Here is a 25183-nt window from a genome sequence, read left to right as displayed (position 1 = left end):
AAGGATGCCAGAAAATTCCTCTGTTTGCAGGATATTACCGTTGGTTTGTTAAAAATTCGTCTGACATGGATGAGCCTCTGACTAATTTATTGCGTAAGAATGTATCGTTTAATTGGACCAATCAAACAAAAAATGCCTTTGAACAATTGAAACAGGTATTGGTAAATTTCCATATTTTGAAAACCCCAGTTTTGACATTCCCTTTTCACTTGCGACTGATGCAAGTGATGTAGATGTTGGAGCAGTGTTGTTACAGAAGGACGAACAGGGTGTTTCTCATCCTGTTGCGTTTTCTCCAAAAAATTATCTCCAGTACAACGAAGGCATTCAACAGTGGAGGAAGAGACATTAGCTTTAATTCTGACTGTTAACCATTTTCAGGTATATCTTTCTTCCACAGGATCTCCTATTAAAATACCGATCATAATCAATTAACTTTTATAAAGAGGAAAAGAAATAAAAACTAACGATTAATGCACTGGAGTCTCCTGTTACAGGAGTGGATCTGGAATTTGCCTACATTCCAGATAAAGATAATATTGTTCCTGATTCTTTATCATGCATTGTTGAATAGGAATAAGTAGGTCGGTAATGGTTACAAGGGTCCATGCAGGTAATCAGGTAATCTCAGTGACATTCTAATTACGGTATGTGTGCTGACGGATTAAGTTTGTGCAGGGGTAAGTGCGGTGAAGGTACATTTAGTGTGTATTAACCTTACTGGAAATATCTTTTGTCCTTTTGTCTGTGGCGATGTAACGATGTAATAGTTTTAAGTCTTAAGGGGGTTTCACACGGTCAAACATGTTCATGAACACGTTTGACAACATGATGTTTGAGAGTATGTTTGAACGTGTGAAAGGGGTAAACATGTTGGACCAACGTGTTTGAATGAGTTGGAAGGATGTCTGATCTGGTCTGACTTTTGTGGGCGGAGCTTGCTGGTTCGTGTTAAAGTCTGAACGTCTGAACAACAAGCATCAGTCTCCAAACGTCATACTTATTCAATTCTCGAGGTGGTAACATCTTTAAGCAGCTCCTTCACTGACAGAGAGACTTTTATTTCCAAGTAAAATTACAACATGAGTGATGTGTGCGCCGTTAAAGACAAAGAAAGAGAAATTATGGTTGAGTTCATAGAAATATATAGGAAACACCAAGCACTGTGGAAGGTAAAATCTAAAGATTATTCTAATAAAAAAAAGAAATATGGGTATTTCTAATAAGAAAAGAAATATGGGTATCGAGGAATTACATGCAACTGTCTTTGTAGCTCCTTCAGAAGAGAACTACGAAAACTTGAAAGCTCTAAGAAGTCTGGCAAATCACCTGATGACATATACACACCCACTCTCTGGTATTTTGAAGACTTGATGCTCATTTGTGACCAAGAGCTGCCAAGAGAAAGTACATCAAATTTGGATTGTCTTGATGAAGAGGTGAGTTGTATGGTTTTATCGTGTTATGTATCTATCTATATTTCTGTCTAATTATGTATTTTATCTCATTTATTTACTTGATTGTTATTAATTGAATTATTTATTTTTGTTATATACTGTATATATTTATTTATTTATCTGTGTATTTATGTATTTATTTATGTATTTATTTATTTATTAATTTATTTATTTAATTATTTACTTGTACATTTATTTATTTATTCTTTGGCATTGGGTAGATGATGTTAATCAGCTTTATGGTCACTTTGATATAAGGATTTTAAATGTTTCCTGACTTCTTATTAAAATAATTTGCAAATTCATATAAATCTGGATTACAACATATTATTTTATTAAGATTCTAAATGATCACCCTGGATCTGAGGGTTAAACTTCAGCAAGACAGATCTAAATAAAGGATTTTATTCAGGAATTAGAGATCTGCCCGTTGCTAAAAAACGTAATGTTGCGCTCAGCCGTTCATGAGGGCTAATGGATTTCCTCATAACGGTGTCTTTATGCGTAATGAGTGGACTGATCAAATTCAAAAGCTCTAAATATGTCGTCTCATCCATGCGCATATAATTACGCCAATCATCTGGCTGGAGTTTCAGCTCTTTCATAATGTTGGTATGAGAAATTTGGTACCTTTTTAATAACCAGTCCTTTGTCCATGTTGACCGCTTCTTTTTCTTTTCCTTGAACGCAATCACTATCCCAATTGCCATGACCTCGTCTTGGGTAAGACATGTTGCTCCTTCTCTTCATGCCGACTGAGGTTGTCAGTCTCTGGTTTGAACGTGTAAAAGCTTTTCAAGCATGTTGTGTTGGAGGTTTGATGAGCGTGTTGAACAACATGTTTGACCGTGTGAAACCCCCTTTAGGCTAAGGCAGTGGTCTTCAAACTTTTTAAGACCGTGGCCCACTTTAAATTTCCCAATATTCATTACTGCCCTTCAGATTTAGCATATAAATTATCTTCATAATAAAACATACGGTACCAGGTACTTAAGAACTTTTTACATTTTCTTAATATGTTCAAACAGAATTTTCATAAATGCATTATATGGTAAAGCATCTAAGAAATTTTCATGATAGTTAAATTTAATAACCCAGAAATCAATGACTGAACTTTGATTATTGTAAATAAAATTCATGTACTGAACCTTGATTGAAACATGGCCAAAAGATAAACATAAAACACAACTTCTCTGCTGTTCATGGTAACCACTGGCTCAGGTTAGGCAGCTAATAAGATGGATGTACTTGTTTCATATCTACAAGTTTATCAAATCTTGTGGACAAGACACATTGCTGTCATCCTCCACCTCTAAGCGGTTTCTTGCTTTTTTTTGATTTGAAGCAAGGGAAAAAGCCTGATTCGCATAAGTTGGAGGAGAAAGGTAGAAGTGTTTTCAGTGCAACTACCAATTCTAGGGTATGATGCACTTACTGAGCCCAGAATTCCTGTGAAGAGCTCTTTTGCAAACACTTTACACCGGAATCAAATTTCATTTCCAAGTATTCATCTTGGTCAGGGTCTGGCACAGAATCTGGCTCAATATTAAATGGATCTTTTAATGACAGATCTATGGATTCAAGATCAGGAGAGTATCTGGAAAATTCTTGACCCTAATTTTGAAGGTGGTTGATTATTTCATTTTGAAGACAAGGATCTAGTTCTTTTTCACCTTCAACAACTTCACAAAAAATTCTCAAACATTGCAAAATTACCAGCATTAATTTTCCTAACCCAGTTCTGGATCTTAGCAATGAAGGCACGCAATGAATCAACAAAATGAGTTACAGTTTTGTCTTTACACTGAAGTTTTAGATCTTTATTTCTTTTGTTTTTATTGTATTCTCTTATTTTTTTATATAGTTAATTTTTTATTGTAATCTAGTTAAATGTCCATGGCCCACCTGAAAACCAGGCCATCTGTTTGGCCCACAGTTTGAAGATCTGTTACCTTAAGATTAAGGTTACTTGTGAGGTAAAGTAGTTGTACAATATTTATTGATCGGGTTTGTTGAGGTGACTTAGTTTTAAGGCTTATAACTATGCTTCACTATTTTTGTGTGTTTATCTTGCGCAGGGGAGCACCGTGCTGACCTTCTCTGTGCCATTCTGGTTGGTTTATGTATTTTTTATAGGATGCTCTATAATGGTGAGACCTGTGAATCACTGGTATAAAGACAGTGTTGTTTGTGGAGAGCTTAGAAACCAGATCAGTGATATTAAAGGAATAAGCTCTCTTTAGTCTGTGTTTGCCCAACTGTTACGTGTGCACTGAGTTGTGGAGGTGGTTCGTAGATTTTGGGTTGAAAACCCCTGGTGTTACTAATTTGTGTTAAAATTGGTATAAGGTATCTGCAGCCTTTGTTACATGGGGTGTTATTTTGGGTCTGCCAACCTTGGAACTTGCCACCCCACCCTTGAGTTTCCAGGGACATTGCTTAATATTCCATTTATATGTAGCATTTTAGGGATAAGTTTTTGTTGATATTTTGGTAACATTATTGACAGGCTTAAGGTTTTGTATTGTATATCAATTTTTTCTTATAATAGTACTGTGCTAGTTTGTATTAACATTTATCATTGCTTGGTACTTTATCTTTTTGATGGAAAGCTTGTTAACGTAAAAATCTTAAAAATTTTTTTGCAATATTTTTTTTGTTGGGTGAGGTGTCAGTATGTTGTCCTTTTTACTTTTATTAGTATAATAATATTTTATTTTTCTGTATCAGTGTTTAGCCATTTGGGCAGAGTTTCTTAAGGCCGCTTATCCTCCTCACCGGCCCATTATTATATAACAAGCAGTCAAAATTTTCTTTTTCTTTTCAAGACACGTCACCTTAGCCCCCCACCAAGAGTTTTCGTCTTGTTCCGTGAAAGATGGGCAAGGGATCTGCTTTCTGAGCCGCACAGAGAAGCTGTGGATTGTCCTGTTGCTGCTTATTGCACCCTGCTGCCATTGCACCTTGCTGTTATTTTGATTGTGGATTACCAACCTGGCTGGAGTACAGCAAGCCCTGCTGATCAAGCCATTCTTCCGTATACTGGGAAGATTTATGTCTTGTTTATCTTCGCCTCTGGCTCAGTATTACTGCTAGGGGGTACTCTCTGATATCTGGTAGGGTGGAATATACCTTTAAAAGCCATCAGCTAGACAAAGTAAAGATTGTTTGGTGCTGTTTTTGCCTGATGTCCCCTAGATTATCCCAACCTACCCAGGATAGTTACCTGTGACGTTGCAAGAGTTGATTAACGTCTTGAGGAGATCTCTGCATATTATTAAAGTCCTTATTTATCTAGTTAAACTAGCTTATATACTGACAGGTTATTCTGTGCTTTTCGATCCTCTCCTCCTTTCTGGGGCCCCTTTTCAGTATAAGTGTGCTGCCTTCTTTCCGTAATAGCATATAAGTGCTTTTTTTTATTTCATTTGTAAGGATGCTTGTGTTTTTTTTTAATTTATGCAATAAGTGGTTCAGCTGTTACGTCTGTCTGATATTTATGTATTAAATATTAAGTGGTTTTTTTGTGTGTGTTTGTTTGTCCCCCTTGAATCACTTTGCACATTCTGTGGTAGTTATATGATGGATTCCACCATTTGAAAGAGATTTATAGGGTATTCGTTGTGTGGTGGTCGCTAGGCCATTATACAATATATATATACTATATATATATATATATATATATATATATATATATATATATATATATATATATATATATATATATATATATATATATATATATATATATATATATATATATATATATATATATATATATATATATATATATGCTTATATGTCACTAAATAGCTCGTGACAATATATTTAGCCAAGGCCTGTTGTACCTTGAAAATGTGTTGAAAGAACACGAAAGCGCTAGGCACTCCTTCTTTTATTTTATATATGTGGCCTTACAATATATATATATATATATATATATATATATATATATATATATACATATAATATATAAATATATATATATATATATATATATATATATATATATATATATATATATATATATATATATATATATATATATATATATATATGTGTATATATATATGAACTTTTATCACTTACACAATTGTTCTGTGCATTAACATAATTAATAACAAGACCTCATTTAAACTGGATGGTATCTAGCAAAGATTTTTTTTCAGGAAAAGTTACAAGCTTTCTAGGATTAACAGTCCTCATTGTCTGGTATCCATAGAATGGCCGAACACGTGGTCCAGCTGTATTTATGTGTGTATGGGGGAGAGAATTTAAGCCCTTGTTCCAATTTCATATGCTGGCTTTCTTAAATTCTTTAATTTTCCTCCTCCTCCTGTGTGGTATTGACCTCGTGACCTTGGCCTTACTCAGCCTGCGGCTTCTTCCAGGCGTACATTGTCCATAAGGTCTGTAGTGTTTTTGCGTGTCCTCTTTTCTATAGGTATGCATATGATTTTTCTGGATAAGATGTCCTCAAATCTGCTTTAAGTACTGCCTGCCATTACATTCTTTGCACACATTATGAAGGCACTTTCTACAATCAGTCTGGTCGTTTCATTTATGTTCTTGTATAGTAAGTTCATTCTCCCAGTCTATTCTGTGATCTTCCCAGCAGAGCTTGGCAACAAACGAAGACTGATTGCAATACCTAATGTTTTGTTTGTGATGTTTTTATATATATATATATATGTGTGTATATGTATGTGTATATATATATATATATATATATATATATATATATATATATATATATATATATATATATATATATATATATATATATATATATATATATATATATATATATATATATATATATATATATAATGTATATGAGATTGTTGGTGGCGCTATGCGTGCTGGATCCCAGCACTACTGCCTCCCTACCTTGGCTGTGTCATGTCCCCTCTAGTCACCCAGAGGAGGACAAACAAGATCCACTCGGATTTTATTATATATATACATATATATATATATATATATATATATATATATATATATATATATATATATATATATATATATATATATATATATATAAAATTTAATCAGTTATGGAGATATATCAAAATGTGAGTACATATTTGGTACCCTATTATATATAGGGTATATTAGGGTACCAAAAATGTACTCACATTTTGACTCTCCATAACTGATTAAATTTTTCATTTCTTTTCACATCAAACTGACCCTAATAATGCCGGAATTACAACTGAGTTTTGAAGAGGGAAAATTTATCATAAAGTGTACGAAAACATTATGGAAGTGCAAAGACAATTTAGAAGATATTTCCACAAAGATCCACCAACGCAACATACCACTACTTGCAACTGAGATAAGTTTGAATCAGATGAATTGTGTTTTTAAGGTGGTTCGTTCATGCGGAGAGAAAAAGATCATAGTTTGGTGAAGAAATCCTGTAACCTGAAGCAGTGTAGTGGAAAATGACATATAACCTAGAAAAGTGTGAGCCTGATGAAATAGAAGTAATAAACAGGCCTAAATGCCCAAGGAGCAAGAGAGAGCAGGCGATGGAGGTTTATAGCACATTTTGTAGTGGAGTTCAACAGACTTCTGTATATATATGTGAAACTGATCATGTTGTGAAAGTTTTCTGAGTAGGTTGATCATTAACCCAACATTCAAGTACGAAACGTAGTAGCATCGTACTTTTCTTTGGCCACCTATATGGAGAAAGTGCTTTATGATTATATATATGTGTATATATATATATATATATATATATATATATATATATATATATATATATAATCATGAAGCTACAAATGTCGCTTTAATATCGAAATTCACGCTACCTCGGTATATCTCCGTTGGAGAATTGTCGCCGAAGGAATTTATATAAGTGATAAATGAATTGGAATCGTGGGGACACGAACCCGCCGACAAAGCCTATTCAGCGACTCCAGTTGACGTAAACCATTGAGCCATCAAGAGAGGTATAAGTCTTTTGCCGAGATGTCGTACTGCTTTTACCCGTCGTGAGCGGGAAAGTGTACTAGCCTCGACAATGACCCACCTCCGCCATGACAGTTCATTGGTACGTTTGGAACACGCAGCTCTTGTTATGAAATTTTTTATCACACCGTGATTTTTATAAATCATGAAGCTACAAATGTGCTAATATCGAAATTACGCTACCTCGGTATATCTCCGTTGGAGAATTGTCGCGAAGGAATTTATATAAGTGATAAATGAATGGAATCGTGGGGACACGAACCACGACGAAAGCCTATTCAGCGACTCCAGTTGGCGTAAACCATTGAGCCATCAAGAGGGTATAAGTCTTTTGCCGAGATGTCGTACTGCTTTTACCCGTCGTGGCGGGGAAAGTGTACTAGCCTCGACAATGACCCACCTCCCCATGACAGTTCATTGGTACGTTTGGAACAACGCAGCTCTTGTTATGAAATTTTTTATCACACCGTGATTTTTATACAATCATGAAGCTACAAATAATCGCAATATCGGGAAATTCACGCTACCTCAGTATATCTCCGTTGGAGAATTATGTGCTTGAAGGGGAATTTATATAAGTGATAAATGAATTGGAATCGTGGGGACCACGAACCAGGACCTATTCAGCGACTCCAGTTGACGTAAACCATTGAGCCATCAAGAGGTATAAGTCTTTGCCAGATGTCGTACTGCTGCTTTTACCCGTCGTGGAGGAAAGTGTACTAGCCTCGACAATGACCCACCTCGCCATGACAGTTCATTAGTGCGTTTGGAATACACTCTTGTTATGAAATTTTTATCACCGTGATTTTTATACAATCATGAAGCTACAAATGTAAGCAATATCGAAATTCACGCTACCTCGGTATATCTCCGTTGGAGAATTGTCGCGAAGGGAATTTATATAAGTGATAAATGGTGGAATCGTGGGGACACGAACCCGCGACGAAAGCCTATTCAGCGACTCCAGTTGGCGTAAACCATTGAGCCATCAAAGAGAGGTATAAGTCTTTTGCCGAGATGTCGTACTGCTTTTACCCGTCGTGGCGGGGAAAGTGTACTAGCCTCGACAATGACCCACCTCCGCCATGACAGTTCATTGAGTGCGTTTGGAACACGCAGCTCTTGTTATGAAATTTTTATCACACCGTGATTTTTATACAATCATGAAGCTACAAATGTCGCTTAATAAATTCACGCTACCTCAGTATATCTCGTTGGAGAATTGTCGCGAAGGGGAATTTATATAAGTGATAAATGGTGGAATCGTGGGGACACGAACCCGCGTAACCTGTTCAGCGACTCCAGTTGACGTAAACCATTGAGCCATCAAGAGAGAGGTAAGTCTTTTGCCGAGATGTCGTACTGCTTTTACCGTCGTGGCGGGGACAGATGTATAACCCCTCGAAATGACCCACCTCCGCCATGACAGTTCATTGATACGTTTGGAACTGAAGAATTGCTCTTGTTATGAAATTTTTATCACGACGTGATTTTTATACAATCATGAAGCTACAAATGTCGCTTAATATCAGAAATTCAAGCTACCTCAGTATATCTCCGTTGGAGACATCTCGCAAAAGACTTTATATAAGTGATAAATGAATGGTTTACGACACGAACTGGAGTCGCTGAATAGCCTATTCAGCGGTTCAGTTCCCCACGAAACCAATTCATTTATCAAGATATAAATTCTTTTGCGAGATGTCGACTTCTAAAGCAACGGACATCTCCGAGGTAGCGTGAATTTCAATATTAAGCGACATTTGTAGCTTCATGATTGTATAAAAATCACGGTGTGATAAAAATTTCATAACAAGAGCTGCGTGTTCCAAAACGTACCAATGAACTGTCATGGCGGAGGTGGGTCATTGTCGAGGCTAGTACACTTTCCCCGCTCACGACGGGTAAAAGCAGTACGACATCTCGCAAAAGACTTATACCTCTCTTGATGGCTCAATGGTTTACGTCAACTGGAGTCGCTGAATAGGCTTTCACGCGGTTCGTGTCCTCACGATTCCAATTCATTTATCACTTATATAAATTCCTTCGCGACAATTCTCCAACGGAGATATACCGAGGTAGCGTGAATTTCGATATTAAGCGACATTTGTAGCTTCATGATTGTATAAAAATCACGGTGTGATTAAAATTTCATAACAAGAGCTGCGTGTTCCAAACGCATCAATGAACTGTCATGGCGGAGGTGGGTCATTGTTTAGGCTAGTACACTTTCCCCGCCACGACGGGTAAAAGCAGTACGACATCTCGCAAAAGACTTATACCTCTTGATGGCTCAATGGTTTACGCTAACTGGAGTCGCTGAATAGGCTTTCGTCGCGGGTTCGTGTCCCCACGATTCCACCATTTATCACTTATATAAATTCCTTCGGCGACAATTCTCCAACGGAGATATACCGAGGTAGCGTGAATTTCGATATTGCGACATTTGTAGCTTCATGATTGTATAAAAATCACGGTGTGATAAAATTTCATAACAAGAGCTGCGTGTTCCAAACGTACCAATGAACTGTCATGGCGGGAGGTGGGTCATTGTCGAGGCTAGTACACTTTCCCGCTCACGACGGGTAAAAGCAGTACGACATCTCGCAAAAGACTTATACCTCTTTGATGGCTCAATGGTTTACGCCAACTGGAGTCGCTGAATAGGCTGTCACGGGGTTCGTGTCCTAACGATTCCAATTCATTTATCACTTATAAAATTCCCCTTCGGCGACAATTCTCCAACGAGATATACTGAGGTAGCGTGAATTTCGATATTGCGACATTTGTAGCTTCATGATTGTATAAAAATCACGGTGATAAAAATTTCGCAACAAGAGCTGCGTGTTCCAAACGCACCAATGAACTGTCATGGCGGAGGTGGGTCATTGTCGAGGCTAGTACACTTCTCCCCGCCACGACGGGTAAAAGCAGTACGACATCTCGCAAAAGACTTATACCTCTCTTGATGGCTCAATGGTTTACGCCAACTGGAGTCGCTGAATAGGCTTTTCGTCGCGGGTTCGTGTCCCCACGATTCCAATTCATTTATCACTTATATAAATTCCCCTTCGGCGACAATTCTCCAACGGAGATATACCGAGGTAGCGTGAATTTCGATATTGCGACATTTGTAGCTTCATGATTGTATAAAAATCACGGTGTGATAAAAATTTCATATATATATATATATATATATATATATATATATATATATATATATATATAAATCATCAACACACAATCACGTGTGGAACAGAAATAAATTTCTGACTCACGTCGGGATCGAACCCAGGTCTCTCAGGTGGAAAGCAAGGGCGTTATCCACTGGGCCACACAAGTCTAAAAGAAGTTGGAACCTGAGAGCAACTGCACCAAGGAATTACCTGGCAAGCTAACTGCTTGCATACCAGCGAGTTTTCCCCAACTTCCCGACTCAGCAATGACCCAATAGACAACATTTCATTGAATTATCCCTTCTGGTGTGTATAAGATAGAAATCATCAACACACAATCACGTGTGGAACAGAAATAAATTTCTGACTCACGTCAGGATTGAACCCAGGTCTCTCAGGTGGAAAGCAAGGGCGTTATCCACTGGGCCACACAAGTCTAAAAGAAGTTGGAACCTGAGAGCAACTGCACCCCAGGAATTACCTGGGCAAGCAACTGCTTGCATACCAGCGAGTTTTCCCCAACTTCCCGACTCAGCAATGACCCAATAGACAACATTTCATTCGAATTATCCCTTCTGGAGTGAATAAGATAGAAATCATCAACACACAATCACGTGGAACAGAAATAAATTTCTGACTCACGCCGATCGAACCCAGGTCTCTCAGGTGGAAAGCAAGGGCGTTATTCCTGGGTGCAGTTGCTCAGGTTCCAACTTTTTTAGACTTGTGGCCCAGTGGATAACGCCCTTGCTTTCCACCTGAGAGACCTGGGTTCGATCCCCGACGTGAGTCAGAAATTTATTTCTGTTCCACACGTGATTGTGTGTTGATGATTTCTATCTTATTCACTCAGAAGGGATAATTCAATGAAATGTTGTCTATTGGGTCATTGGAGTCGGGAAGTTGGGGAAAACTTGGTATGCAAGCAGTTAGCTTGCCCAGGTAATTCCTTTGGGGTGCAGTTGCTCTCAGGTTCCAACTTTTTAGACTTGTGTGGCCCAGTGGATAACGCCTGCTTTCCACCTGAGAGACCTGGGTTCGATCCCGACGAGTCAGAAATTTATATATATATATATATATATATATATATATATATATATATATATATATATATATATATATATATATATATATATATATATATATATATACACACACACACACACACTCAACATAAGTATATCGACCACCAACGCCGCGTGCCACAGAGGGCTTCTGTGAAATTCTGCCACGCGGCAGTGCTGTCAAATCTCCGTCCAAGTACCTGGATATTCCAACTCTTCTGACAATTACAGGAGCCCAGCTGAACATACATACATACATACATACATACATACATACATACATACATAAATATATATATATATATATATATATATATATATATATATATATATATATATATATATATATATGTATATGTATATACACACACACACACACACACACACACACACACACACACACATATATATATATATATATATATATATATATATATATATATATATATATATATATACCGGGTTTTCAAAATTAGAGCCCCCTCCACAGAACAAATGGAAAGTTATGAGGTTTTCTGCTATAGCCTATCTCCAAGTACATTATTTTAAGTTTGTATTAAGCTATTTTTCATTTTACATTTATTGTATTTTCAGACTGAGTGACGGAGTTAGATACAGCCATGGCTAACAACTCGGAGGAAATCAGATGGATTGACCGAATCCAGGCTATAACCTTCAGAGAGGCGCATCCTTCATTTCACATTCCTGGATAGCTAATTACATTAAAAGAGATGAATCCTTTGTTAAAAGAAACTGGAACAAAAATCCATACGACTGTCATCGCAAAAAGAGTGAGAATCTTGGAAGGCCTGAAAGTCCTTTCTCAGGAGTCAAAAGACATTAGCTGAGGCAGTGGGTAGACCAAGGAAGTCTTTATGTAAATTGGCGCTTGAACTAGATACAAAAAGAGGAAAGAAGAGAAGTTATAGTGCTGTATATCGTGAGTTGAAAAAATCTGGTATCAAGCCATTTCATGTTATCAGCAAGCCCAACATCACTCAGCAAGAGAGAGAAGACCGTGCATGGTTTTGTGATTCATTTCTTAAAGAGTGGGATGAAGTTGACTTTCTCCATGTTGCCGCATCAGATGAATTCTTCATTTACACAGTCAGGAAGCCAAATCATAAAAATGACATTATTTGGGCTGCAAAGTTGGATGATATCAGCGATGACGTGCACTATCGCCAAGTTGTGAAATTTCCTGAATGTTTTTGAATTTTTCTCTGTTCACAGCTAAATGGTTAATGTGGATCATCACAGAAAAAGGACAGTCATGGAATGGCGAATACTTCAAAGAAACTGTGCTTACTGGTGGAGTATTTCCTTTCCTCAAAGATCCTGAAAATGTGTTATCTGTTGAAGAGGTCACAATTTTTGCATGGTAAGGCACCATGTTTCAAGGCTCTTCAGACACAGGAGCTGCTTCGAAACAGTGGTATCGATTTCTTCTCGTCAAGTGAATTTCCAGGTAGCTCCCCTGACCTTAATGTGTGTGAAAACATTGGTAGTATCTTAAAGGATCGTGTTGAAGCGAGCACAGTGAACTATGATAGTATACCAAGCCTCGATGGCCTGTGAAGAGAGGTGACCGAAGTGCTCAAGGAAATGGAGTATGAGTCTCAGGTTTTTTTTTTGCGATTTGCTGAAATCATACCCTCAAGAATGCAGGCTGTGGTACAGGCAGATGGAGGCCACACACAATATTAAATACTCAGAGAGAAATTAAATAAATACCTGTTTCTGAATTACTTTTGTTTTTGTCCATATCAATTTTAGTTTATGCTGTAGAAGGGGGCTCCAATTTTGAAACACCCTGCATATATATATATATATATATATATATATATATATATATATATATATATATATATATATATATATATATATCAGTTGTTATATATAAAGTATATTTTCTTCTTATACTTGCAACATGCCGCCATAGGGTTACAAAAGCATTAAGGAGTTGTTGGGGGGAGAAGTGTGTGCGCCTGAAAAACGCTCCTTGGGTACCAAGCCATCAGCAATAAATTGAGGGACAAGACGACGGAACGCCGGGAATCACCAAGGGGCCATCAAGACTGCAAGTTCTTTAACCAGCTTTTCCACTGTTGTAGCGCCTAGATTACTGTGTAATTTTTTATTTCGTTTATGTAGTACGTTAATCTCGTTTAGCTGACTGAAGAGAAGCTCTTGTATTGTGAGTTCCTTGATATTTGGTATTAACTCGTGAGTTTTGTAACTACCGATTGATTTCTTTCAATTTTTCCTTTATCTGTGTATTAAATTACTTTAATTTTCTTTTAATATAGTTACCCGTTTTATAATTCCTCAGGACATCAGGTTACTTTGAACTTATAACTATCAAACTGATGAACACAATTATATATATACAATATATATATACATACATACATGTATATATATTTATATGTATAATAAACAGATGTCATGTGTGTGTATATATATATGTATATATACATATGTCTATAAACACGTTATGTATATATAATATATATAGAGATATATATATATACATTATATATATATATATATATATATATATATATATATATATATATATATATATAGAGAGAGAGAGAGAGAGAGAGAGAGAGAGAGAGAGAGAGAGAAGAGAGAGACTTTTCATAACATTACTATAGCTAATACTGACTTTCGGCTGTCGGGAAAATTAACGAGGATGTAAGAAAAATCGTTAAGGAGTTGGAGGACGTAGAATGGGCATCATGAACTGTTGGAATTATAGTACCAAAGTTAAAGTGATGGGAGAGTAATAAGGTGGTTGAATAGTGTGAATGTCAAATTAGTCTCGAGATGATAATCGAGTGTACAGTAGCAGATCATGCGAATACATGTCCTTCTGTGTTACATAGGTAATGATTTGCACAATCAAAGATTTACCTTGAAACTTTAAGAGAAGAAGAAAAGCATTTTATGTGTGCATACGCACTGCTGCATAACGCTGATGATTTTGATGATACAGATGAAAGACAGAAAGACAGAAAGTACAGGCATATACTGTAGATGACAGTTTGATAGCAATCAAACGTTTCCATAATGACAAAGAATCATCAGAAAATTGTGTAGCTACGAGTAACTAATTATTGTACACACGTACATCTCACAAAAGGGTTTATACGGTTGAGTAATCATTTGAAAGGAATGATGAAATGAGCTGGGAAAAGATAACATACATGGGTACAATTTGACAAGGTAAGAAAAGAGGGTTGTGAACTGAATGCGGAATGGGTAATGTTTATGCATGTAAGAGGTCGAGTGGTGAAAGTGTGGTGAAGCTGAGAACACGGAGGAAGATTTTAAGCGTTTCAGAGACGATAAAGATGAAAAGTTATTTTTTTCTTATTTAACGAATAAGACAACAAGGTTAAGGGCATTGCTGGGAAATAGCGTTATACAGGTTACTTGGGAGAGAAGACCAAACGGAAATGATTAAGCAAGAGAAAGATAGGTAATCAAAGAAAAAAACCAAAGGTGAGAAGCACTGTCAGCATGGACAATCAAGACTGAGAAAAGAATGTATGCTACCAAAACTAATTCGAAACTTGAGCGAAAGTGAAAAGATTAATTACAGTTTTGCGATGCAAAACTCGTTGGTAAAAACGAGTTCCTTGACGCAGTGTTTTTGTTGCACATTTGTTCTTGCAATATTCTGGCTATTGTATGTCGAAATGCAGAAATCCTCGATGGAAGATAAAGGTGGTATAATGATTAATGCTACACAGATGGCAAGGCAGCAGCATCAGAAAGAAATTACTCCATTCACAGCGAGTGAAAGTGCATCCTGACATCAGTGCAGGGTACAGTATTTGTAAGGTCACTGTGCTGCTAATGACTTCCTTACACGCACAAGAAGCAACTGTGAGGCTCTAGAAATGATAAAATCTTGATGATCATCCTTAGCTGAGCGGCGTATGGATGAGTGTGGCAACGAATGCCGTCTTGTTTTTCTATGAAGCCAACCTTTATCATGGTAAACGGGTTACTAATGAATAACGTGCATATTTAGAAATGGAAATAAATCACAATCGATTACTCATTAATTTTAAACAAAATAAAATAACTGGGATCCATTATTATCAGTGGTATTAACAGAAAGCAGTTAAGGTAAATAAAACGAAAATTACACGTGGCTATACACTGCAGTTCAAGACTGATAACCATTTGATTGCTTTCACCGTACGAACGTCTGCTGCCTGAATTGGAAGTATGCTGGTACTCCTTGACGTATATCAATATTTAGGATCTTTCCTAGACAGTGGCCCCCAAGGGTTTTAACCCGGTATATATCCACCTTTGCGGCGTATATAGTACAAGCCCTTTGGGGATGACCGTAAAAACAAACAAAAGGCTGTAAATATCATAAAGATAATGACCCCAAAGGAATGTTAGCCCTAGAAAACGACCCCCGAACTTTGCTGGGGGTCACTATCTAGGAATGATCCCAATATTTATATGCAATCAGATTAGTGTTGTAAGTTTCCCACTAAAAGAATGATGTTATGAACAGTAAAAATATTCGGACGACTGGTATTTCTTTGCAATGTGTCTCTGACCATAAAAAAAGCAGCGGTGTTAACTGGTATGTCGCTATGTCGTTCTTTTTATTTTATAGTTGAAAGATCCACAGCTGTGCATACAAATATATATATTTTACAAATATATATTTGTATCTATATAACATCAAAAGCTTTCTCATGTCTTTCAACGTGTTTCTTCATCTACCTTAGTTGTATGAGCGAAAATTATTGTAATAATGGTTGTTTTTGCAAAATCAATGCAATAGCAAAGTAGGTGTAGTAAGGAAATAAATGGGTAGAACATCGGAATGAAACAGGATGGTGCATTAAGAGGTTTCGTGACGTTAGAGCATATATGTCACTGACGATAAGAGAAAACGGTGAGAAGTTAAAAACAAAGTGGAACATATGTCTGCTTTCTTTACGTCATCGCTTCCAATATTCTAGATAATTTATATCAATTCCCTAGAACAAATGGCTTGTTAGATGGCCGCATTAACATAAAAAAAAAACACTTTAGGTTGAAAGGGAGACTAACGTGCTAGGGTGAATGGGACAAACTTTTTTTGCGAGGTCTTGGAATATACAAATAAATAAACATCTTAAAGATGTCAAGTCACGTTTCATAAGAAATAAAATTTACGACTGGGAATCAGTAAAACTTCTGCTATATATATTTACGATTCCAATTGGGACCAGATGAAGAACTTGAAATACTAAAGTGATAAATAATATAAAAAGTACAACAGTTCGTAAACTGACTTTCATTCTAAATTTGATTAGGAAAAATGGTACCACCTGAATAATAAAAAGCAACAATAACCGGCTGTGAACTTCTGAGAGAATGCTTGTTGAAAAATAGGCACCGGGACGTGGAAGTAAACCGTTATACCACTCAGCATAATGGGGATCTTCTACCACATTCTCCCTCCAGAATAAGAACAGACGTTTCACTTGACCGCCGACTTCATGCAGTAAATGGACTCGGGATGAGAATAATCCAAGCCACATCACCATATTATCTAATCCAACAGTACAATCTGGTCAATTTCACACAAACACCAAGATACCTTTAATAATTCTTCTTAGGTAAAGAAACATCTCATAAGCAACAGCTATTTTCTTTACCTCGTTCTAGTACGTATAAAGATGATACAATATTTCAAAAAAACAAAAACATCAGAAACGTAAAAATGAGAAAAATCAGGGAGTGAGACACTAGTGCGAAAATTTATTCTCACCTTCATATGCTGTTGGTTTAAGACCCAGTCTAGCCAAGATGTTGGGCTTTGAAGGAAATGTTCTCGTTGAGCGTCGGGAAGTGACATCAGGTCCATATAATCATAAACCTAAAAAGGGAAAACAAACTGATATCCTTAAAATAGGAGTGTTACAAATATTATAACATTAACTTGACGTTAAACAAGCACTTCAAAAAATCGCTGACTTTTATGTTTATCAAGATCTTCACAAATAGTTTACTTTTATGTTAACCCGGAGGCTGATTGTGTTAAAATTAACATTCACAAAGTGATTATAAACCTGCTTCTTGCCTTGGGAAAATGTTTAAATCCAGATGTACTCTCATATGAATATTGGTATTCCAAAGGGAATTCAGACGTCTTACTCAACATCCACGCCAAATTTTGGCAAGAAAACTCAATCCATACATAGAAAACTGGCTTTCAGTTCACATATCTACATTCAAGGTACACTAATTCTTCATATATTGCTGCATAAATACAAGAAAAAAGCAATAGAATAGCAACAACTATATTTCCTAACATATGATTTTCTTCTTTGATTTTTCATTTCTTATATGGAACAAAAGTCAAGAGAGCTGGGGGTGAAAATGGACTCCATCTGCCACAGCCACTTCTAGTTTTTGTTAAGCAACTCACCATTTTTACAATATAAAATACAAGTAAATCTTAATCTATTATAAATTACCTTATGATCTCCGAGTTATTCCAAATACTACAGATCCTACGACAAGACGACTTAGCATAAATTGTACTTGCGCATGCGAATACATAAAACGATGAGCCATTATTTCATTTCTTTTAGGAAAGTAGCATTATTATGCTTGAACATATATTTGTGTTTATAATATACACCTTCAAATAAATAATTCGACTTGCTTCTTACAATGCTTACCCTTATAGTCTTTATAAGCAAAGTAGAAGATAAGAGAGGCTGTCTTGTCTTAATATGTAGCCAGTAATCTACAAATAATTACATAAGGTTTCAATTATCAACTTTTCTAACACCTTTTACTTTCCTTCTAATATAAAAAAGGGAAGTAATTCACGAAGCTTTTAGATTCTTGGTAATAAGAATACGAATTTCTCACATGCCTGATTAATAACTAAGACTTGACCCACAAAGACTCTAATCTAAATCTACAATGCTCTTCCTTTACAAATCATCCTCAAATTTTTCCTTCCTTCCCAGGCAAAATTTTAATATGCTAAGAAATTTATTCCCCTTATTTTCTTTCAGACACGTCTATCAGTTTTGCCTGTAGAAAAGGGAATAATTATTCTCATAAAAACTTCAGCCAAAAATACATTCCAAACTTACGGCACCTTTTTAATTTATAACCTATAACTTCTTGCTCTCCTTACTTCCTCTTCAGCTTTCACAAGCATTTTTCAAGCTATACAAGATTACTTCGATCTTTCATCAATTAGATCTGCCTCTCTTCTGTCCCCTACATTCAAAATCTCTTCTAAATGCTCATCTTCAGCATAAACTGCATCACCGTTTGACAGCGTTACATTTAGAAACTTATAGAAAGGATCCATGTACCCTCTCTCTCTCTCTCTCTCTCTCTCTCTCTCTCTCTCTCTCTCTCTCTCTCTCTCTCTCTCTCTCTCTCCCTTTATAAAAGCTGAGCTAAATTATTCCTAAAAATCTTCATTACCTATTACCTTTTTTATTTCTCAATTTTTCATAGACTATTTCATCTCATAACCCCTTCAGTCCTTCTACCTCAGTTCAATCAATCAACCTTTTATATCTCGCTAACAGCTCATTTCATTAGCACATCATTCATTTTTTTACCCATGCATAAAACATATCTACACCAGACGTTAATGTAACCCAAGTTATAACTACAGCGAAGAGTGGAAACCCACGCTCTAACCTGACGTCACGTCCCTACGGGAAGCCCTCTGGAAAACGTGTTCTTACGATTGAAAGTAAGAACAATGTATAATATCTTGCCTCCCAAACCGCCGAGTCGAAAACGGAACACGCCAGCCAATGAGGGTTTCGCATTTCGCATGACATCACTAATCTGCATATACAGCTGCATCTTGTAATTACCTACCAGTACCTATTTTGATTTCCTTGTGACAATCGACAACTGGTTCGAGAGGTTTGCATTACGCCCTTTTCTTACTGACACATTTTTAACTTAACAGGCTGTATTTAAAGCAAGGGCCCTAGTCGGCATATAGCCGGATTCTAGATCATCAACAATGACACAATTCAGTACTACAGATATTGCCACCGGTCGAGATACAGCTGTCGACTATTGATGCTCTTATTACATGGATGAAAAACAAGCAATCTTTCTGGATGTCCGTGATTAGTTAATTATAAAAGTTATAAAAGTACAGACAAAGAGCGTATATAAGAAAAAAGTCGGGTATGTGGCCTTGTAAATAACACAATTCTATAACCAATTTGCAATGCATTCGATGTCATGCTATGTTGCGTTACAAATATAAGTAACACCAACCGCAGTGTAAACTGGGATGCTATGTTTATATAAGTAATTGTTGCTTCAGAGGCTTTAACTGAGCAGATAAACAACTTTTACTAGTCACAAGAGTCATGGAAACAAATAAAATCACCATATTTTTGGAACCTGTTTTAAAGATGAATTCTCCAAATCCTCTGGAATTCACCTGAACCTAACGAACTCGATATACCTTAACTGTCCACCTTTTAGAAACTCGTTGTATTAATAGATCTCCCGTGTAAATTATTGTTGGTAAAGTGTGAAGATACTATCCAAATAGCAGATAAGTGTTAACGTGGCATTGACTGTCGTGCTTTTTTCTGGAGCTACCATTCTTGAGAGAAACGGCTTAATGTTGTGAAAAATTATATATATATATATATATAATATATATATATATATATATATATATATATATATATATATATATATATATATATATATATAATAATTGTGACAACCCGCCATCTAGTGTGTGCAAAACTCACTACATATGTATATTTGTAAATACCTCTAAGTTTCTTCTTTAAAATCCCTGTTCTCTCACTCCTTGAAATTACCTTGTTTTCCTTCCTCTTCCTCTAGGGGAGAGGCGTTTCAGCTCTTATCATGTACATACCCATTTGTCAGTGATCATATTATTATTATTATTCGTGTATTTGCATTTTGGTGTTATTCATTATTTATTATTATTTTAATAGTGGCAAGTTTTAAAAAGTTTATTCATATAATCATTTTTCTTATTTTGATGTTGGTATGTTTAATTATAATTATAAAAATCGTTCAAGTGCTTATATACCCGGCATATTGACTGTAATACATTAAGTGCTTACTTTATTTGAACAGTGAAGCAGTGTGCAGTGTTGGTATCAGTGTAATAATTATACACAAAGGACTGAAACAGATATATTTTTTTGGTGATATATTTTTTTATATGTGTAAGCTGTTGTGGTGTACTGCAGGTCACTATTTCTTAAGCCTTTGTCATCAAGGTTAGGTACACTTCACAGCTTGGCATCCTGGTTTGACAATTGAGTATAAGAATTTTGGCCTGGTAAAATTAGGGGCCGTTAGATATATGGGGGCCTGTCCGGGATCTGTTTCTTCAGTGTGTAACCTGATACCCATCTGAACACTCCTGCACGTAAGACTCCAATTATTGCGCGTAAGTTTATTTATATTTTTTTCATATTTCTTACGGTATGTACGTGGTAACCCCTCTCCAGCTCCATGAGCTCTCTCGGCATCTGTACTTTGGAGGATATATCGGCAACGTATTTTGTTAGTCATTTGGGATCGGCAGTTGAGTCTGCCATCATTTAAGCCCATCCAATCATACGAGCCACCCTTATGGACACATCTGGCTGCGACATTGGACGTCCTCATTTTTTCTCGTCCACCCGTTGTATTTACACCTTCCTCGTCCATCGGATCGTCTAAGATCCATCGTGATCAGCATCCTTAATTACATTCTTTGTACTTTGTAAAATCTTTAACTTCATGGATAGCTGGGCACCCATCATTTATATTTGCTTTCATAACTGTTAAATGTTTATAATTTTGTACTTTGTACTTCCGCGACCTCTACCAGTACAGTGCTCAGCATTATTGGTACTTCGTGAGTAACTTCGTTAATTTTGCCACTACCTCTATTTACTTTCGCGAACGCTGGTAGTACAGAAGTTTTTGCTCATCACTAGTGATACCTCGCAAGTGACCTTGTTCATTTTGCCACTACCTTTATTCAACTTTCATTGGCATAAATATATTTTGGATGTTAGCGAGTGGTATTGTAATTTGGCTGTGTCTTAGGATTATATCATGCTTATGTAGTTTTGTATAGTTTAAAAGTTTCTCATTATATATTAGATAGTTGTCCATAGTTTACAGCAAATTTGTGTTAGTTTCTTGTGATTGGTAAACATATGAACTATATTTTTGTGATTGCTAGTTATTAGGATCTTTGGTTGTTTTATGGGCGGTACGGTAGTTTGTTTATTTGGCTAATCCTCCCCCCCCTCTTATTTTCACAGGAGTGTTTACGTCCGTGTTGGCGTGGCGCCAACCTTTAGTCAGGTTCGGGCAGCAGTAGCGAACCGGTTGTTCTCTCGGGGATGAGAACTTTTGGGTACCAGCAGCAGTTCGACTCTGAGGACGTTTTCTTGGGCAGCCGGTGTTTGTGTCCAGGCTGGAGCAGCGCACCAGCGGAGATGGTCGTTTGTTGGCCGCAGGTGGAGACCCTGTCGGCGGTTTTGGCACGGGTGCAGTGGCCCCGTGTTCTTTGTATTTGTCGAGACGGCAGCAGGACGTCGTGACAATACGTCCTGTTGTCGCCCGTTGGTGGACTTCGTTAGAGATGGTTTTTTTTTGTATCGACTGCTGCTGGTACTTCCTTTTTTTTGGATGTAAAGTAATATTGCTTTATTTATTTTTGTGTTTCGTGGCCCGGACCTGGCTCATTTTGTTACGACCTTTGTTTTTTTCTTAAGATTTTTATTAAGTTTAAAATTAATAAATATATTTTTATAGCAAACTCCTGTATTTTGTTTATTCCTCCTCCTTTGTGTGTGCGAGCTGTCGATTAGCCAGAGCAGCCCCAATATCATTTCCATCTAGATCCTGTGTTTTTCTTAAGGGCCGAAAACCTCGGTTCGTAACACTAGTATTATTGTGCTTGCTGTCTTATTATGGTATTGTGAGTGCTCTTATTGCCAAACAGTTGCTTAGTTTGTGATTTTTGCATTGAAAGAAATCTGAATACTTTGTTGGATAGGTTAAGACAATTAATTTGTCAGAATCAGATAAAATTGTCTAGCATAATCATAAGCATTATCTTTGATTCTCTTGTGTGTATCAGCTTAGATAAATATCTAGTTTTCATAGCTTCCTCAGTCCTCTATAAACGTTCTTTTTGAAGTTTATAGTACCTGTTCCATATAATCTTGCCTATTAATGAGTATTCTGAGTCATAACTTTTACTTTCCATATGTTCAATGTAGAGAAATTTTAAAACTGTACTTCTAACCTTGTGTTATGCAAAGAAGCAGGAATTGCTGACCATTGCTTAACATTGGAATATAACTGTAGATCCATCTCATGTCAAAGCCCGTTTAATCAATGATATTCTGCAGTTCCTTATTCAAAAGAAGGCATTTGATGAGGGCGAAGAAGACGTGGAAGATCTACGAAGTCTCACAAGAGCAATTGCAATGCCTCCCGTTGATCCAGAAACGGAAAAATTAAAACTGCAAATGCAAGTATTACAGTTACAACGTCAAACAGAGGCTGAAAAAATCAAAACAGAAGAACTAGAGTTACAACGTTAAACGGAAGAAGCTAAACTTGCTCTAGAACTAGGACATCAACGACAGCTCAATGAGTTAGAAATAGAAAAGGAAACCAAAAAGGTTTCTATTCTCCTAAAGACTAAACAAGATGAAAAGCAAATTCCTGATCCATTTGACCTTATAAAGGCAACCAAACTCGTACCAGAGTTCAATGAACGTGATCCCGAAGTCTTCTTTCAAACTTTCGAGGACATTGCTACAACTTTAAACTGGCCTAAAGATAAGTGGGTTCTCCTCATCCAAAACCTTAAGGGTAAGGCATCTTTTGTTGCTTCTCAGTTATTAACTAACAAATATTATGATTCTATTAAGAAAGCTATATTGCATGCCTATGCCATTACTGTTGAGGGATATCGGCAAAACTTCCGAAACTCCTTCAAAAGTGCTTCACAGACATCTGTCGAGTTCTGCGAACTGAATATCCAGCAACTGAATAAATGGTTAAGTAAGGCAGAAGTGCAGGATTTTGATTCCTTTAAAAATTTAATTGTGTTAGAGGAATTAATCAGGAAGCTACCTTTAAATATAGCCACACAGATAATGGATAAAGGCAAAACCAGTGCACTGACAGCTGCTATCATTGCTGATGATTTTGCACTAATCCATAAATATAAACCTTCACAGTCCAAATCTGTATCCTCTTATAAATATTCTTCACAGGTGTGTGCGCACTGCAAGAAGGAAGGTCATAATATTCAACACTGCCCCTTGCCTCAGTGTAAAAGATCTGAAGATGTGAAATCTGCCACCAGCAAACCCGAACAACCTTCCTCGAAAACTAATCAATTCCGTCAAAGGACTCTCCATGTAGCAATTCCAAAACAAGTGGAAGGTCCATTCAAAGCCTTTACCTGCACAGGGTCATTAAATGGTATACTTGTTAAATGTTCAAGGGACACAGGTTCTACTCAGACAATTGTTAGCGTGGCCAAAGATCTATCACTGGAACTAACTAATGAGTACATCACAGTTACAGATTTAACTACCAACACCACTTTACCCTTAGCTTAGGTAAGATTATGTTGTCCTTATTTTGATGGTGATAATGTCGTTGCAGTAACAGACAAACAGTTACCGCATTCGTCAGTGCAAGTAATCTTGGCAGCAACCTTGCTGGATGAAAGGTACTTGACAAAAATCTTATCACTGATCCTCAATTCATTATTAATAAAGAAAATACGGACAAACAGCCTACCAATGAAGCAGAGATAGTACAAGTTGCTACCAGGTCAGCCCAAGAAGACGAAAAAGCAAACCTAGATAAGCAAAATAAAACTGCAGCGGCACTAGACATCATTGTTATCCATACAGATGATTTCAAATCTCAGAGGGCAGATCCCAGCTTAGCAGTTTGCTGGAAGAAAGTCTCAGACATTAATGATTTATCCAAAACTCCTTGTTTTTATCAGGATAAAGATTTTCTTTTTCGCCTTTTGAGACTATCCAAATCTCTGTCCACCCATACATGGCTAGATCAACAACTTATTGTACCTTCGGTCTTCCGAAAGTCATTGCTGGACTTGGCTCACTCCACCGAATCTCATTTGGGAATTCACAAAACTTTCGACAGACTGGCCAGGAATGAAGAAAGATGTGAAGGAATTCGTTCAGCAGTGCCATCATTGTCAGATCACTGGTGAGCCCAACGAGTCCATTCCACCTGCTCCTCTCCAACCCATCCCAGTGCCAAAAAATCCATTTGATAAAGTAATCATAGATTGTGTAGGGCCATTACCAAAAAAACTCGAAGGGGAAATGAATATCCATTAACAGTGTTATGTCCTACCACCAGATATCCTCTACCAATACCCATAAAAAATATCCATGCAAAGACAATCATTGGACAGCTA

The 25183-nt window shown here is 36.7% G+C and overlaps 1 protein-coding gene across 4 annotated transcripts in view; it reads right to left on the bottom strand.

Moving 5' to 3' along the window:
* The window catches only part of LOC136842563 (uncharacterized), a 616302-nt gene that overhangs the window by 46684 nt on the left and 544435 nt on the right, over nt 1–25183 (bottom strand). For all 4 annotated transcript variants that reach the window (XM_067110026.1, XM_067110027.1, XM_067110028.1 and 1 more), the window contains one exon: nt 17477–17584. In XM_067110026.1, the coding sequence (XP_066966127.1) occupies nt 17477–17584 (108 nt within the window). The remainder of the gene's footprint in view (nt 1–17476; nt 17585–25183) is intronic.

Source organism: Macrobrachium rosenbergii, chromosome 10 (assembly GCF_040412425.1).
Source record: "Macrobrachium rosenbergii isolate ZJJX-2024 chromosome 10, ASM4041242v1, whole genome shotgun sequence".
Lineage (NCBI taxonomy): Eukaryota > Metazoa > Arthropoda > Malacostraca > Decapoda > Palaemonidae > Macrobrachium > Macrobrachium rosenbergii.
Note: the sequence above shows the minus strand (reverse complement) of the source record. Positions and strands in the feature narration are given on the sequence as shown.